At 41.9% G+C, this 17,550-nt stretch overlaps 2 protein-coding genes across 3 annotated transcripts; one reads left to right on the forward strand and one right to left on the reverse strand.

Annotated features, from left to right (window-relative positions):
- Positions 1–1,828: 1,828 nt before the first annotated feature.
- Positions 1,829–5,589, forward strand: LOC123484315 (T-cell-specific surface glycoprotein CD28-like). 2 transcript variants are annotated; one of them, XM_045214511.1, is made up of 5 exons: positions 1,829–1,948; positions 3,677–4,033; positions 4,550–4,556; positions 4,866–4,998; positions 5,270–5,474. In XM_045214511.1, exons 1-5 carry the CDS (start codon positions 1,864–1,866, stop codon positions 5,390–5,392), a joined length of 705 nt encoding a protein of 234 aa, XP_045070446.1. In that variant the 5' UTR covers positions 1,829–1,863; the 3' UTR covers positions 5,393–5,474. The 2 variants fall into 2 exon arrangements, with proteins under 2 accessions (XP_045070446.1, XP_045070445.1); XM_045214510.1 differs by lacking the exons at positions 4,550–4,556; positions 4,866–4,998 and having other exon boundaries at positions 5,270–5,589.
- A 4,963-nt stretch (positions 5,590–10,552) lies between these two features.
- On the reverse strand, positions 10,553–17,549 carry LOC123484313 (FAST kinase domain-containing protein 2, mitochondrial-like). The gene is made up of 4 exons (XM_045214508.1): positions 17,342–17,549; positions 13,340–13,433; positions 11,261–11,375; positions 10,553–10,877 (listed from the first exon to the last, which is right to left on the reverse strand). Exons 1-4 carry the CDS (start codon positions 17,547–17,549, stop codon positions 10,776–10,778), a joined length of 519 nt encoding a protein of 172 aa, XP_045070443.1. The 3' UTR covers positions 10,553–10,775.
- Position 17,550: the final 1 nt, after the last annotated feature.

The raw sequence follows: 17,550 nt of genomic DNA on the forward strand, positions 1-17,550 counted from the left end.
TACCATTGTGCACTTTCGTATACATAAGAGGCACTGCACCTTGATGTTGCACACCTTGCAGTTTTTATGTAGTTAAGGTAAACACATTAAACCAGTGTGCACTGCAGCAGACTGAAGGCTGTACAGGTTTCATGTCACAATGTAACAGTGACTATGTCCCAAATGGCAACCTTTTCTCTTTATAGTGCACTACTTTTGACCAGGGTGTGCACTAATAGGAATAGGGTGCCATTTGAAGCATACACATAAAGGTCTGAGGTTACACAGGCTTAGGAGATCTTATACGTTTTGTTCTATGAGATAATATCAGTCAGTTAACATGAACTTTATGAATTATGAAGCCTTTTATGTGCTGTATGTGCTTTTTTTAAATTACATAAATGCTTCCAGAATTGACAAAAAGTGACAATGAAGATTATCTCATAGAACAAAACGTATAAGATCTCCTAAGCCTGTGTTCACCACAGACCTTATTTTTCGGCATTTATCCAAAACCCCGCCATTACTATTGCTCTCTTTGCCGGACGCCCAATGGCTATAGTGTAGCAGGGCCATAACGATGATCATGAAAGGATCATCTGCAGCGTTTCAGCCTTGATATGACTGACAGTCATGTGTGTGTGTGTGTTTGTTCTGTGTGGCTCAGTTGGAAGAGCATGATGCTTTGTATGTATGCATGACTGTAAGTCTCTTTGGATAAAAGTGTCTGCTAAATGGCACATATTTGATTATTATTTTATAAAGACGTAAATGTAGAGGGTGGCTAAGGTGAGCTACAGTAGGTGTGTGTAGGTGTGTGTGTGGGTAAAGTTTACACCTGTTGTATTCGGCGCATGTGACAAATCAAATTTGATTTGTGTGTGTGTGTTTTCCTGTAGCGTCAGTGAAATTTGAAAGGAGACCAGTAAATCTCTCTGCTCCCCCCAAACAAACTATAGCCCTCTCAATTTCTAATGAAGGTATCTATCTGTATGATGTGAAGTGTCTCTGGATGATGACGCTCACTGGAAAGTTCAGTCAAAAGAAGCATGAAAAACAGGAAATGTTGGCCTACACAGTCGCCACAACGAGGTGTACACGTCTGTGATAATATAAAGCGCGACATTAGGTTAGTTTACCTGACTGTCGCAGGAGACAGTCACATAACCACAGATAAAAAAATCCGTTGTGCGATGGTTGTCACTGACAGGTGCTAGGTAGGCCTATGTAACAATCGCGGGATGAGTAACTGCCTGAGACCTGAACACTTGCATTAGCTCTAGCTCAGCAGGCTAACACAGTCTTGTGGGCAAGACCCAGGTTCAAACCCCGGTCAGTCACATTGGTGACGTGGCCCAGGTGGGTTTCTGCGAGTTCTACCAGAAGCAGTGAAATATGATATGGAGCGAGTCTATATAACAGTCCCGAGATAAGGGGTGGGAAATCAAACATATGACTAATGCGATACGAGGTTCCAAGCCCTAACAAACAGAAAAGTATCAAATTCAAAGGGCATCTAAGTTCACGCATTGGTAGAGGGGCGGAAACTTCTTGTGAAGTTCAGAGTGCACTGCCACAGAGTGCGGATGTTTTTTCCTCAAAAGTTTGTGCAGTCAGTCACCCTGTTTGATGTGCAGCAAGAGAGTTGCCTATAGTCGACGAGGGCCAGATTGTTGTTCACAGTGAAGTGACAGGGAAGGATGTTATGAGATGTACGCTGTCATCGTGTGACGAGCATGTGTTGTATGTTTAGGTAGAGCAGAGCAGTCACTGTCTCATTCTGTTTGGCATACAGTGCATCGTCACATTTCCCCTGATTGCTGTGCACTGCAAAGGGATACCAGGGAGCTTCAGTTTCACGACAAAACTGAGAAAACTTTCAAGATGAACATTTACTGGATACCCACGATCCTCCTCTCCCTCTGCCTCTCCAGTGCTGTCAACATGATAAGCTCCCACAACTGTAAAGGTAAGATCTGGGCCTGCTTAAAAGCTCACGTTCTATAATAGTTATGACTGAAAACACGATGTATAATGTATAAGTACTATCTATCCAGATGTAATTGATAACAAATTACTTTATACTTGCTATGTAACTACTGTGAAAAAAATGCCATGCGTGTAAAATGTGTGTAGAATGTATATGTAAGAACAAAAGAAAAAGCTGTATAAACAAAGTTTATTTTTGTCCTCCGAAGAGGGGGAGGGGCAAAAATAAATAATAAAAAAAGCTCTGGGCCAGTTCAGGAGGGTGCAACGTTATAAAATGTTCATATACAAATGTATTATGTAGAACAGATATGAATATCTGTCAGGTAGACTAGGGAATCGTTTCAGCTCTAGTTATTACATTTCTGTCTGAATGTTTACCCATGGACTTTTTTCATTAACGTTCAACTATATTGTCAGTAACAAACAAATGTCACATCAGGCATGATCCATAGCACTACCAGAACATTCTGATAACTAGAACAAAAGAAAAAGGTTGCCCAATCAAAGGGTTGCAGATCATTCAAGATTGTAATTCTCGCAAAGTTGCATGGTTTTATCAGGTGTGGATATGCTAGTTGAAGTGGTTTGAATTCCTCCAACACATTACTCAAATGACTGTAATTAAACCCCAATTACAGATGTGGATATGCTTTAACATCTAGACTACAGCTATATTATGAATAGAATAAGCAGGTTTATGTAATACATTGAAGTTGCTGTTTCCTCATTTTGATAGGACTTGCAGAAATGAAATGGCAGGGGTGGGGGTGACAAAGATTCAACTAAGTGACTCACGTTTTCTGTTCCACACAGTTCCGGGACTGCCTCTCTCGACCACTTTTTGAAATCTCAGGCCACAAACGTGCCCAACAGTTGTTTTGGAGCATGTTCAATGTGTGGGTTAAAATACTGTGAAATTATGCAAACGAATAATCCAAACTTGAGAGGGGAAAAATAATAAAAATATCAAAAGAACACTAGGGCTAGGTAAGCCTCAGAAGCCATTTCCTGTGTGTGTGTGTGTGTGTGTGGACACGTTTTACTATACTTGTGAGTACCAAAAGTCCTCACAAGAATAGTAAGCCAAATAAAATTCAGAGAAGTGAGGACATTTTGCCGGTCCTCACTTGTAAAAAATATATTTTAGGCTTAGGGGTTAGGTTCAGGGTTAGAATTATGGTTAGGTTTAGAATTGGGGTTATGGGTTAAGGTTAAGGAAAATAGGATTTTGAATGTAATGGCGTCCCCCAAAAGTCCTCATAAGTATAGAAATACATAGCTGTGTGTGTGTGTGTGTGTGTGTGTGTGTGTGTGTGTTCAAGATCAAACAGACAAGCAATTTGGCAAATGATAGGAGTGGCAAGGAGTGGAACGTTAGCTAAAAAGATTGGTAACCAGAGTAGGTTTCTACTAGCCTGGTCCCAGATCTGTTGACAATGACTCAAATGCTGTCATTGTCAAGCCGAAAAGTCTGGCCTCACAGTAATCTGTTTAGCATGACAATTCCATAAGGACTTGGCAAGAGAGACTGGCACCCAGGCGAGGTTTACACCCCATTGCACTCATCAAATCTTGCTGTGTCCGATCAGTGATTTCTTCAAGGAAAGAAGGAGGGAAGTTTTCAAACAGGCCCCTTGTCTACTTCCCTCTGATATAACGCATACAATTGACTGCCTCTGCTTGACTTTTGACCTTCCCTCACCAGACAAGCTCAGAACGTTCCATGTGGTCCGTGTGTCTGTCAACGGCACTGCATCGGTCAGCTGCCCCAACCTGACAGGCAAGAACCAGGAGGAGATGAGATTCCACCTTTACTTGGGCTTGGTCGAGGTTGGCAACCACACTCACGACAGTGCTCACAACCACAACTCCACAGAGACCGTGACTCCTGTTGGGGAGGGTCTGGTGCTGAAGGTGAACAAACAGGACCACACGGTCAGCTTTGTCCTCTCTGGAATGACCACGGAGCGCGCTGGGGTCTATACCTGCGAGGGGCACCCCATGTACCCACCTCCCATTGAGAAAGTACAAGACGAGCCTCAGACTGTGGTCCTGGTTGAAGGTATGTTTACTTCAAAAGGAACTGATCTATGCAAGCACACACAAATTCACATGCATGCGCACAGGCATGCATGCACACACAGTAGTTCAAAATGCTATATCTTGATTTACAGGAACATACACTGAGTGTACAAAACATTAGGAATACCTGCTCTTTCCATGACAAAGACTGACCAGGTGAATCCAGGTGAAAGCTATGGTCCCTTAATGACATCACCTGTTAAATCCACGTCAATCAGTGTAGATAAAGGGGAGGAGACAGGTTAAAGAAGGATTTTTAAGCCTTGAGACAATTAAGATATGTATTGTGTATGTTTGCTATTCAGAGGGTGAATGGGCAAGACAAAGATTTGAGGGCCTTTGAACGGAGTATGGTAGTAGGAGCCAGGCGCACCGGTTTGAGTGTGTCAAGAACTGCAACTCTGCTGTGTTTTTCACACTCAATAGTTTCCTGTGTGTATCAAGAATGGTCCACCACCCAAAGGTCATTCAACTAACTTGACACAACTGTGGGAAGTATTGGAGTCAACATGGGCCAGCATCCCTATGGAGCACTTTCGACACCTTGTAGAGTCCATGCCCCGACGAATTGAGGCTGTTCTGAGGGCAAAAAGGGGGTGCAACTCAATATTAGGAAGGTGTTCCTAATGTTTTGTACACTCAGTGTATATTCTAATGGTCTACTTGTGCTTAAAGGCCAAATGGGCCAGTTTCCCCGGACCTAGATAACATAAAATGCACTTTCAGTGGAAAAACTCAAGTACCCCCTGTAAAACCTGCCCCTTGAAGTTTAAAACTCACATCTCTCTCTGATTGGTTGGTCAGCATACCAGGTGCCAGGTAGGGAAGACCATGGGATGTGTAGGCTCTGGAGTGGATGGTGTCCCTGTTTGGGCATGGGTGCTGGGGTTCTGGGTCACCATCATCTATGGCCTGGCTGTCACTGTCATCGCCCTTGTCATCTGGGTGAGTGACATCTTGCTTCCTTTACTCAGAGAGACGGTAACTTGTCTTACATCCATGAGGTGCTGCCTCCTGTGATAAAAAATATAAGTAATCTCTCAAGCCTTGGCATAAATTCAATGCACAATTAACTATTTAGTCCAACAATGCAATATAGTATATGTATTGAAAACATAAGTGATGCTTGGAGACAGTTTTATACAACTACAACTGCATACATATACACAGCTCACCCTACTCACTCTCCACCTCTTTCTGTGCGTTTGATTCTCAGCTCAGACTGAGGAGAGTGGAGTGTTCCCAGAGCGACTACATGAACATCAAACCCAGTGCTCCACTCAGGGGGCCCAGGAAGAAGCAGGGGGTCCAGCATCCAATCCGAATGGGACGATACTGATCACAGTCATCCTCAGATCACAATCCTTCTCAGACAAAAGCAACACGAGAGTTGAGCCTTTATTGGCCCTTGAGAGCTGACTGGAGAAACAGACCAAGTTCTTTATGTGAATACGAAAGCTAGCTCTTCAAATGACATGGTGTACATCTAATTGTACATCTGATTGTGTGTAAATAAAGATTGAGTTATCTTCTAAATGTTAATCAAATAATTATAGTCTGATGTAATATGATCTTCTGGGAAACTATTGAGAATGGAGTCTTGAAGTTGTGGGCAGCATATTATATAAAGAAAAATATCCCAATGCATACTGTAGGGAACGAACACACATGCTCACACACACAAATGTGTTAAGCGTACAGACACAGGGGCATCCTCTCTGATTTGTAGTGGGTGTGTAGCGAAGAGGAAGACCCTAGCTCTGTGGTGAATGGGTCTCACAGGAAACAGTGGTTTCCGAATATGAGGGGACTGAACCACATTTTCACACACTCTGTATGAGAGCCACTGTGATTGTCATGTACAGTATATGGGTCAAAATAAGGGACTGTCTTACATTGAAACTGGCCAACTGAATTACAAATCCCTGCTTGTCCTTTTAATGGACTAATACTTTGTTAATGTACTTAAGTAGTTTTTTAAAAATCAAATCAAGCTGGTGCTTCAAATCGAGCATTCCCAAGCTACAGGCCTCCCTCAACTGTTTCAGTGTATTGCAATACTTTAGTTTTAACCATTGTTTACAGATTTTGATAGAACAACTTACAACTTGTCCTTCGAGGGTTAACTTAAGTAACTCAGCCACGAGGAAACAATGAAAAAAAAAAAGAAATGCTGCAATGACAAAAACACCTAGCATAATTTCCTGTCTACCGTTTCCTTGAAGGCTTGTGTTTAGTGCCATTGTGCACTATAGTATGCAGAAGAGGGACTGCACCTTGATGTTGCACACCCTGCAGTTTCTATGTAGTTAGGGCAAACGCATTAAACCAGCAGACTATGAGAGCTGTACAGGCTATGAGTGTACAGGTATCATGTCACAATGAAACAGTAGCTACATCCCAAATGGCACCCTTTCTCTCTTTATAGTGCACTACTTTTATATTATATATTACATATACTGTATATGCCTTCGGAAGGTATTCAGACCCCTTGACTTTTTCCACATTTTGTTACGTTACAGCCTTATTCTAAAATGAATTACATTTGTTAAAATTGTTTTTCTCATCAATCTACACACTAATACCCTGTAATGACAAAGCAAAAACAGGTTTTTAGAAATTTTTGCAAATGTATATAAAAGAAAAAACAGAAATATCACATTTGCATAAGTATTCAGACCCTTTACTCAGTACTTTGTTGAAGACCCTTTGGTAACGATTACAGCCTCAAGTCTTCTTGGGTATGACGCTACAAGCTTGGCACACCTGTATTTGGGGAGTTTCTCCCATTCTTCTCTGCAGATCCTCTCAAGCTCTGTCAGTTTGGATGGGGAGCGTCGCTGCACAGCTATTTTCAGGTCTCGCCAGAGATGTTCGATCGGGTTCAAATCCGGGCCTTCGATCTGGACTAGTCTCCCAGGTCTGCCGCTGAAAAACATCCCCACAGCATGATGCTTCACCGTAGGGGATGGTGCCAGGTTTCCTCCAGACGTGACGCTTGGCATTCAGGCCAAAGAGTTCAATCTTGGTTTCATCAGACCAGAGAATCTTGTTTCTCATGGTCAGAGCTCTTTAGGTGCCTTTTGGCAAACTCCGAGATCTTTAGGTGCCTTTTGGCAAACTCCAAGTGGGCTGTCATGTGCCTTTTACTGACGTGTGGCTTCCATCTGGCCACTCTACCATTAAAGGTCTGATTGGTGGAGTGCTGCAGAGATAGTTGTCCTTCTGGAAGGTTCTCCCATCTCCACAGAGGAACTCTGGAGCTCTGTCAGAGTAACCATTGGGTTCTCCCTGACCAAGGCCCTTTCGCCCGATTGCTCAGTTTGGCCGGGCAGCCAGCTCTAGGAAGAGTCTTGGTGGTTCAAAACTTATTCCATTTAAGAATGATGGAGGCCACTGTGTTCTTGTGGACCTTCAATGCTGCAGACATTTTTTGGTACCCTTCCCCAGATCTGTGCCTTGACACAATCCTGTCTCGGAGCTCAGATTTTTAAAAACCTGTTTCTCTTTGTCATTATGGGGTATTGTGTGTAGAATGATGAGGAACATATTTTATTTAATCCATTTTAGAATAAGGATAAAGTAAAAAAATATGGATAAAGTCAACGGGTCTGAATACTTTCCAAATGCACTGTAGGGAATAGGAGTACGATTTGGGACGCATTCTATGTCTCATCTATTTTTGTCAGCAAGTCTACATATGCACAATGACAGATTAATAAATACAAGGAAAACAGTAACCAGTTATGTGACAAACATTGTGAAAACCTTTGACAGTTTCTCCAATAAATTAAAAGTATTTTTTTAAACAGACTTTAGTGGATTCCTGTTTCTATTACATTTTATTTTAGTTACAGGCATGAATCTAGGCCACTTTTAGTTATCACATCAGTTCCCAACTCTACTAAACACGTTTAAATGACATGGCAATAATTTGAACAGTTTCACTCCTGGCAAGGCCACCAATTCATCACATCAGTATTGTTCCAACATATTCTATATGTCTTTCTATCTTTCTGATTGAGAGGGGGTCAAATACTTATTTCCCTCATTAAAATGCATTAACATTTTTGACATGCGTTTTTCTGGATTTTTTTGTTGTTATTCTGTCTCTCACTGTTCAAATAAACCTACCATTAAAATTATAGATTGATCATGTCTTTGTCAGTGGGCAAGCGTACAAAATCAGCAAGGGATCAAATACTTTTTTTCCTCACTGTACACAGTACCAGTCAAAAGTTTGGACACACCTACTCATTCAAGGGTGTTTCTTTATTTTTACTATTTTCTACATTGTAGAATAATAGTGAAGACATCAAAACTATTAAATAACACAAATGGAATCATGTAGTAACCAAAGTGTTAAACAAATTAAAATATTATTTATATTCTTCAAAGTAGCCACCCTTTGCCTTGATGACAGCTTTGCACACTATTGGCATTCTCTCAACCAGCTTCAAGAGGTAGTCACCTGGAATGCATTTCAATTAACAGGTGTGCCATCTTAAAAGTTAATTTGTGGAATTTCTTTCCTTCTTAATGCGTTTGAGCAAATCAGTTGTGTTGTGACAAGGTAGGGGTGGTATACAGAAGATAGCCCTATTTGGTAAAAGACCAAGTCCATATTATGGTAAGAACAGCTCAAATAAGCAAAGAGAAACAACAGTCCATCATTACTTTAAGACATGATGGTCAGTCAATACGGACAATTTCAAGAACTTTAAAAAGTTTCTTCAAATGCAGTTGCAAAAACCATCAAGCGCTATGATGGAACTGGCTCTCATGAGGACCGGCACAGGAATGGAAGACCCAGAGTTACCTCTGCTGCAGAGGATAAGTTCATTAGAGTTACCAGCCTCCGAAATTGCAGCCCAAATAAATGCTTCACAGAGTTCAAGTAACAGACACATCTCAACATCAACTGTTCAGAGGAGACTGCGAGAATCAGGCCTTCATGGTCGAATTGCTGCAAAGAAACCACTACTAAAGGACACCAATATGAAGAAGAGACTTGCTTGGGCCAAGAAACACAAACAATGGACATTAGACTGGTGGAAATCTGTCCTTTGGTCTGATTAGTCCAAATATAAGATTTTTGGTTGCAACCGCCATGTCTTTGTGAGACGCAGAGTAGGTGAACGGATGATCTCCGCATGTGTAGTTCCCACCATGAAGCATGGAGGAGGTGTGATGGTGCTTTGCTGGTGACACCAGAATTCAAGGCACACTTAACCAGCATGGCTACCACAGCATTCTGCAGCGATACGCCATCCCATCTGGTTTTGTGCTTAGTGGGACTACCATTTGTTTTTCAACAGGACAATGACCCAACACACCTCCAGGCTGTGTAAGGGCTATTTGACCAAGAAGGAGAGTGATGGAGTGCTGCATCAGATGACCTGGCCTCCACAATCACCAGACCTCAATCCAATTGAGATGGTTTGTGATGAGTTGGACCACAGAGTGAAGGAAAAGCAGCCAACAAGTGCTCAGCATGTGGGAACTCCTTCAAGACCGTTGGAAAATCATTCCAGGTGAAGCTGGTTGAGAGAATACCAAAAGGGTGGCTATTTGAAAAATCTAAAATCTCAAATATATTATGATTTGTTGAACAATTTTTTGGTTACTACATGATTCCATATGTGTTATTTCATAGTTTTGATGTCTTCACTATTATTCTACAATGTATAAAATAGTCAAAATAAAGAAGAACACTTGAATGAATAGGTGTCCAACCTTTTGACTGGTACTGTATATACATATAGTCGATGACATTTTATTTTCAGCAAGTGACAGTCATGATTATAAGCCATTTTTAGATATAACATCAGATCCCATAACCACCCCTACTCAACATGTTTCAATGACATGGCATCAATCTGAAAAGTTTCAGGCCCAATCCCAAATCAACCCCTAGACCCTCACCCTACGCACTTGAGGAGATCTAAGAGGATTTAACAGGTGTAAGCAATTTGGTAATTAATTCCAACTGGCCCTCTGATACGCTAGGTTGAAGTTTCACCATAATGCTTAAACCCATCAAATCATCTCCGATCTCCACAAGTGCACAGGGTGTAGGGTCCATTTAGTATTGGGCCTCACTTTTGGCAAGGCCACCGATTCATCGCATCAGAATTGTTCTCAAGTGTCAACGTATTCTAAATGACCCACACAAACATGTGTCTGTCTCAATAGTCTACAGTGGCTTCTTCTCCTGCGTCTCCTTTCCTTCATCTGCACTGATTAGGCTGGTCAGTTCCTTCAGATCAGTGCAGATGAAGGAGAGGAGGCGAGGAGATGAATTTAGACTATTGAGGAATAACCCATGAGATGTATTAAGATTATTCAAGTTATGTTACTTAACTTTAAGTTACTTCAACAGGATTTAAGTTACTTAAACATAAACTGGAACATGTACGCTCCAACACAGATTCCTTCACAAATATGAGGAGCAATGACACAACATGGGAGTTTGTTCCAATTTACTTTCGAAGTAAAATAGTGAGACATTATGCAGTGAACTGTATAGTCCAGACACTCACACAGAGATATTTTCGACAACAAGTCTTCATGTAGTCAATTCAGTATACCAGCAGTTCCTGTGCAACGAATGACAGGACCGGAACAGGACCGTATCGTGACCAGACTGTGAGCACAGAACCAGGTCGAGGTTCTCTTGACTGAATTAGCCATGTCCCCCTCTCTCCATGTCCGTCAGTCTGTCATCTGTTCAACGTAAGTCTCTCCTGTTCTGGAAAGATCCGTGTTCTGAGGAGCTCTGTTCTTTCCTCCTCGGACAGATTGTCCAGCTCGTGCTCCGACACCTAGGAATGGAGAGGAGGGACGGGAAATAATGGATTTAGAAATGAGGGATGGGTAAAAGTGGGGGTACCAAGTCGAGTCAAGTTCAAGATGGGCTCTGCAACATTTGTCTTATTTTAGTGTATTACAATGCCTCTCAAATGTACAAAGTTAAGACTCATAAATAAGAATGCTAAACCTGGCTCACATTTCACCTTATCAAAAAAGGATGGCACATTTTCAGGTAAAAAAATTAGTTTTAATCAGAAGACCATATCAAGTCAATCTTTATCATCTCAGAGGGAAATTTGTCTGTTAATAAAAGACAAACAAGAGACAGTTAAGACACAATCACATTAGCTAGAGCTTAAAAGAAGAGTCTACAACATTGGGGTGCAAGACTCACCACGACCGGGGTGTATCCTAGGACCGTCAGATGACGCATCTTGATAGCCAGGTTGCCACGGGGATGGGAGGTACCATAACAGAAAGAGGACGGGGGTGCGCAGAGTACAGCAATTCTACATCAGGGGGAGAATACAAGAATAGTTTGATCCTAATTTGGATAACATTGATGTGACTGAAACAGTGATTGAATGAGTTTGAATGGGAGACTACACCCTCAGATCTAATTCAGATTAACTGAATCGTATATTCCTGTAAATCTAACAGATAGTATTTGTTTTCTTTCAAATACTTTAGCTCAATTGACTGAGCTTGCATAGAGCCATGATATCAATGAAATGGTGAAGAAAGCAGGTACCATCGCACTCAACCTAAAACTTGACTAGTGTTTGTTTGGTGCATAAAAACAAATGAACAATAGTCCGAAAAAAAATCACACTTAATATTTTGGGACCAATGGAATAGTCCCAAATTGCAAAACAACCCTGCCCATGGCACTTCACAGGGCTCGACATTAACGCTTGTCCTCTTATCAGGGACAAGTAAAAAAATGATCACACAAAAATCACAACATCAAACAATTACTCTGATCAGAATTGGATCAGAGGCCAACATTGTATTATTCAAATCTATTTATCATATACATAAATAAAAAGCCTACATGTCAGTGTGTAGGTGATATGCATATTGACTACAGCCTCATGTCCAAACCGATGCTGACATGAGGAAGGCGCCAGAAAATGTTGCCAAACATTGATGAGACTTTTAATTACATAAATATAGGCTAAACGCCAGTCATGTTTGACAAATATAGGCCTAATAAAGGATAATTAACATTAACGTCTAAGGTTTGATTCTGTCGAATTACTCGAGGCAGGGTTCGTTTCAGATCAAATGGTCACAAGACCGGAGAGCGTGAAGGATAGTGCCTGTTGCGCACCGCACATCACCCACCTTGAATCTGAGCGGAGGCGGTTTTTGAAACTATTCAACCATAAACGTAATTGTTTAAAACCGAGAATTTTTATGTCATTTTATAAAGCATGTCTTACCTTGTTTCAAAGTAGCAGAGCCAAAATACGACCATAGAAATATTGAGGGACTTATTTTATAGCCTGAATACTTAATATGCCATTGAAACCAGCATTATTCTCATGTTCTATTGGTTTTCAAATCAATGTTATTTTATTGTCCAGCAGCTAAAGGCATAATCTTAGTCGTATGAGTAACCCATGCTAGTTGATGCATCTTTAGATCTCCCTTTTCTTAATCTCTGTCACATGAAACCACTCGCACGTGCAGTGCACTTTTGAGAACGATGTTTTCCAACTAATTGCATTTTGGAACATTCGCACATAGCCTACAGCCATGTCCGCATTGTTGAGTTTATAATATGAAGAAATACACATTTATAAAAAAAACGGTCTGATCTGTTGCATCAGCCTCATTGCTCTTTTACATTTTTTTATGTGTAGTGGTTGTATGAATTTTGGATCTGTCCTCCCAGAACTGTCCCAGAGAATGTTTTGAACCATAAACATATTTTTGATCGTCCCTGGGATGATGGGAAGCCCCTTAATTTCAAGCCCTGGAGGAAATTGTTTTATAAACACATAAAAAGTATTTGTTTGTAATTGTAGACCTAATGCCAATATCTTATAGGCTACCAAGGGTGGCCAACAATCCTCCAAGAGAGCCTTAAGGATGGGGGGGTAGTGTTGTATTTTGAGACAGGCTTGAATATGCAAAACAGCCAATAGGCAGTGTAGCCTACATTTCTGTCTGATTCTCTATGGTAAAAAAGATAGTAATATATTATATTTTGTAAAGTGGTTCCTTGCATCATACAATTATGTAAAAATGGTGTTACAGACTAGGTGACTTGAGCTTTTGGACAAGTAAAAAATCTGTCCTACTTGTCCGAAGGTCAAGTGGCAAAGAAAGTTCATGTCAAGCACTGCTTCAGTTCAGGCAGGCTCAATCAAACACTAAAAATATTTCAAAGAAAACAAACCCAGGTCTGATATCCAATGAAATTACTAACACACAGCAGTGTGAATGAGTTAGGTTAGTTAGTAACCTTTGACTGTGCTCAGGTGGAGGACACTCTCCCTCAGACGGAGCCCTCCCTCCTGTGGCTTCTTGTAGAGGTTCGGGTTGGGTTATCACACCATCTGTAATACAACCCAGACACAACCCGTAATATGACATCCTTTAATCAACAGAAACGATTACTCGCTAAAATAAAGCACAAGCACTGTTGAGCATTGGTGAATAAATAATTTGGGGACACATCTTATGCTGACAAGTTCACATACAGTACCTAACTCAACACATACGTAAAGTTGTCCAACTGTCTTGTCCCACATAATAAATACACAACATAATGAACCCAAACAGTGAGGTAGCCTGGTCCCAGATCTGTTTGTGCTGTATAGCCAACTCCTATGGTCATTTTAATGCAAAACAACCATATGAGTTCGCTATCCTGGGTTTCCCAAACTCGGTCCTGGGCCCCCCCTGGGAGCACGTTTTGGTTTACGCCCTAGCACTACACAGCTGATTCAAATAATCAAAGCTTGATGATGAGTTGTTTATTTGAATCAGCTGTGTAGTGCTAGGGCATAAACCAAAACATTCGCCAGGGGGTCCTAGGACCAAGTATTGGAAAACCTGAGCTATACAACACAAACAGATCTGGGACCAAGCAATGGTCCATCTAAGCTCGGACTGCCACGCAGAAGTAATATCAGCCCGCGCAGAGAAGCACGAGATTGACATTTCTGCTTTTCCCCTTATTTAACACTATCAACATTTCGCTCTACTGTGGGAATTGTGCTCGAATCAATGCAATATTTTTCTATTCAAATTGTATTTGTCACATGCGCCAAATACAACAGGTGTAGACCTTACCGTGAAATACTTACTTACAAGCCCTTAACCAACAATGCAGTTCAAGAAATAGAGTTAAGAAAATATTTGCTAAATAAACTAAAGTACAAAATAAACTAAAAAATAACACAATAAAATAACAATAACGAGGCTATATACAGGGGTACCGGTACGAGTCAATGTGCGTGGGTACAGGTTAGTCGAGGTCATTTGTACATGTGGTAGGGGTAAAGTGACTATGCATAGATAATAAACCACGAGTAGCAGCACTGTAAAAACAAAGGGGGGGAGGTCAATGTAAATAGTCCGGGAGGCCATTTTATTAATTGTTCAGCAGGCTTATGGCTTGGGGGTAGAAGCAATATTAGCCACTTTCAATGTAACATACCGAAACAAAACGAACTATGCAAGACTTAGTATGCAAAACTAACTGTGAAAGAGATTTTCTTGAAGGCAAAGCACATTGGAGTAGGATTCTATTGCATTGACAGTCATGACTCAGGCCCGTACTCTACACAGACCGGTGCGCCATAACCAATCAGAGCTGCAGTAGGCCTATATGCAAATAGACCATTGTCATATATGGATCTGTGCCATTCACTTTGAACTGGACTGAGTTACCAGCATGAGCGTTCGCGAGTAGATGTGCTTGTTTTGAGATCAAAGCAAGAGTTGCATGTAGCCACCTGTGCACATTTGTTCATATTCTTTGCTAGTTAGTGAGTTATTAGCCCAGTTATAGCTCATTTCTAGTCAACAATGGTGGAGAAGTTGCTTCCTACAAGAGCATAAAATGTGTGCATTTCTAGCCATCTTTGAAAAGCGAGTTAGGTAAAGACCTTTTTTTCTGTGTTAAAAGGGGCAGTGTTGTATTTTGAGACTGTCTTGAAAAAGCTAAGTAGCCAATAGGCAAAGGGTACGGACAAATTAAATCTCTCCCTTTCCCAGTCTGCTGTTCCCACATGCTTCAAGATGGCCACCATTGTTCCTGTACCCAAGAAAGCAAAGGTAACTGAACTAAATGACTATCGCCCGTAGCACTCTGTCATCATGAAGTGCTAGTCAAGGATCATATCACCTCTACCTTACCGGTCACCCTAGACCCACTTCAATTTGCTTACCGCCCCAATAGATCCACTGACGATGCAATAGCCATCACACTACCCTATCCCATCTGGACAAGAGGAATACCTATGTAAGAATGCTGTTCATTGACTATAGCTCAGCATTCAACACCATAGTACCCTCCAAGCTCATCATTAAGCTCGAGGCCCTGGGTCTGAACCCTGCCCTGTGCAACTGGGTCCTGGACTTCCTGACGGGCCGCCCCCAGGTGGTGGAAGTAGGAAACAACATCTCCACTTTGCTGATCCTCAACACTGGGTCCACACAAGGGTGCGTGCTCAGCCCCCTCCTGTACTCCCTGTTCACCCATGACTGAGTTGGAGGCATGCTTGGCCATGCAATCATCAAGTTTGCAGACGACACAACAGTAGTAGGCCTGATTACCAACAATGACAAGACAGCCTACAGGGAGGAGGTGAGGGCTCTGGGAGTGTGGTGCCAGGAAAATAACTTCTCACTCAACATCAACAAAACAAAAGGAGATGATCGTGGACTTCAGGAAACAGCAGAGGGTGCACCCCCCTACCCACATCGACGGGACCGCATTGGAGAAAGTGGAAAGTTTCAAGTTCCTTGGCGTACACATCACTGACAAACTGAAATGGTCCACCTCCGCAGACAGTGTTGTGAAGAAGGCGCAACAGAGCCTATTCAACCTCAGGAGGCTGAATAAATTTGGCTTGGCACCTAAAACCATCACAAACTTTTACAGATGCATTACATTTACATTTACGTCATTTAGCAGACGCTCTTATCCAGAGCGACTTACAGGAGCAATTAGGGTTAAGTGCCTTGCTCAAGGGCACATCGACAGATTTTTCACCTAGTTGGCTTGGGGATTAGAACCAGCGACCTTTCGGTTACTGGCACAACGCTCTTAACCACTAAGCTACCTGCCGCCCCAGATGCACAATTGAGAGCATCCTGTCGGGCTGTATCACCGCCTGGTACGGCAACTGCACCGCCCGCAACCGCAGGGCTCTCCAGAGGGTGGTGCGGTCTGCCGAATGCATTACCGGGGGCAAACTACCCGCCCTCCAAGACACCTACAGCACCGATGTCACAGGAAGGCCAAAAAGATCATCAAGGACATCAACCACCGAGCCACTGCCTGTTCACCCCGCTATCATCCAGAAGGCGAGGTCAGTTCAGGTGCATCAAAGCTGGGACCAAGACACTGAAAAAAGCTTCTATCTCAAGGCCATCAGACTATTAAATTGCACATTAGAGGCTGCTGCTGCCTATTGAAATCACTGGCCACTTTAAGATATGGAACACATGTCACTTTAATAATGTTTACATATCTTGCATTACTCATCTCATATGTATATACTGTATTCTATAATATTCTACTGTATCTTAGTCCATGCCGCTCTGTCATTGCTTGTCCATATATGTATATATTCTTAATTCCATTGCTTACTTAGATTTGTGTGTATATGTTGTGAAATTGTTAGATATTTCTTGTTAGATATTACTGCACTGTCGGAGCTAGAAGAAAAGCATTTCGCTACACCCGCAATAACATCTGCTAAACATGTGTATGTGACAAATAAAATTTGATTTGGTAGCATCATCTTCTGATTCTCTGTAATAATGGTATGGGAATAATAATGAATTTTATTTTGAAAGTGGTTTCTTCCATCAAACAACAACATTCAGTCACCTCCTTGTCTGAAGGACAAGTGGATAAACAGGTTAATGTCAAGCCCTGCATGTTTTTTTTTCAAAAGTCTCAGAATATAGGCCTACATTGAACACCACACATTGGCTGCTACTGTAGGCTGAACGACAGAACAGCTATTTCCATGTTAAAACGTTTTGGGATGCATTTCTCTCCATTGTTTCTGATGGTAGGCCACTCTGGTAGGTCTACATTATGATCAAATAGCCACAGTACTCTACTTGGCCACTGTTAAAAAACTGTAACTTAAAGTGGGTACAGCCTCAGTGTTCACAGTAAACGCGTGCTGGAAGTTTGTGCTCAGCAGACCAGAAATTTGCTCAGTGCCAAAAAAAATTTGAGGGAACATTGGGACAATTCTAACAGTGGGGTCCTACTTACCTATGAAGTATAGGTCTTCGACCATCACACCCTCCTGTAGCAGCCCTTCCTGGGCGATGCTCTGCAGGGTTATAGACAGCCCTGGGTTAATGGACAGGTCGTTAGGGGCTGGAGAGCCCAGAGCCTCAGGAGGGACGGTCAGGGGCTTAGGGAGAGAAGGTCGGTCCAGCCTGAGACACAGGTTCACTATCTGCAGCTTTTTCTCCATC

Source organism: Coregonus clupeaformis, unplaced genomic scaffold, assembly GCF_020615455.1.
Source record: "Coregonus clupeaformis isolate EN_2021a unplaced genomic scaffold, ASM2061545v1 scaf0271, whole genome shotgun sequence".
NCBI lineage: Eukaryota > Metazoa > Chordata > Actinopteri > Salmoniformes > Salmonidae > Coregonus > Coregonus clupeaformis.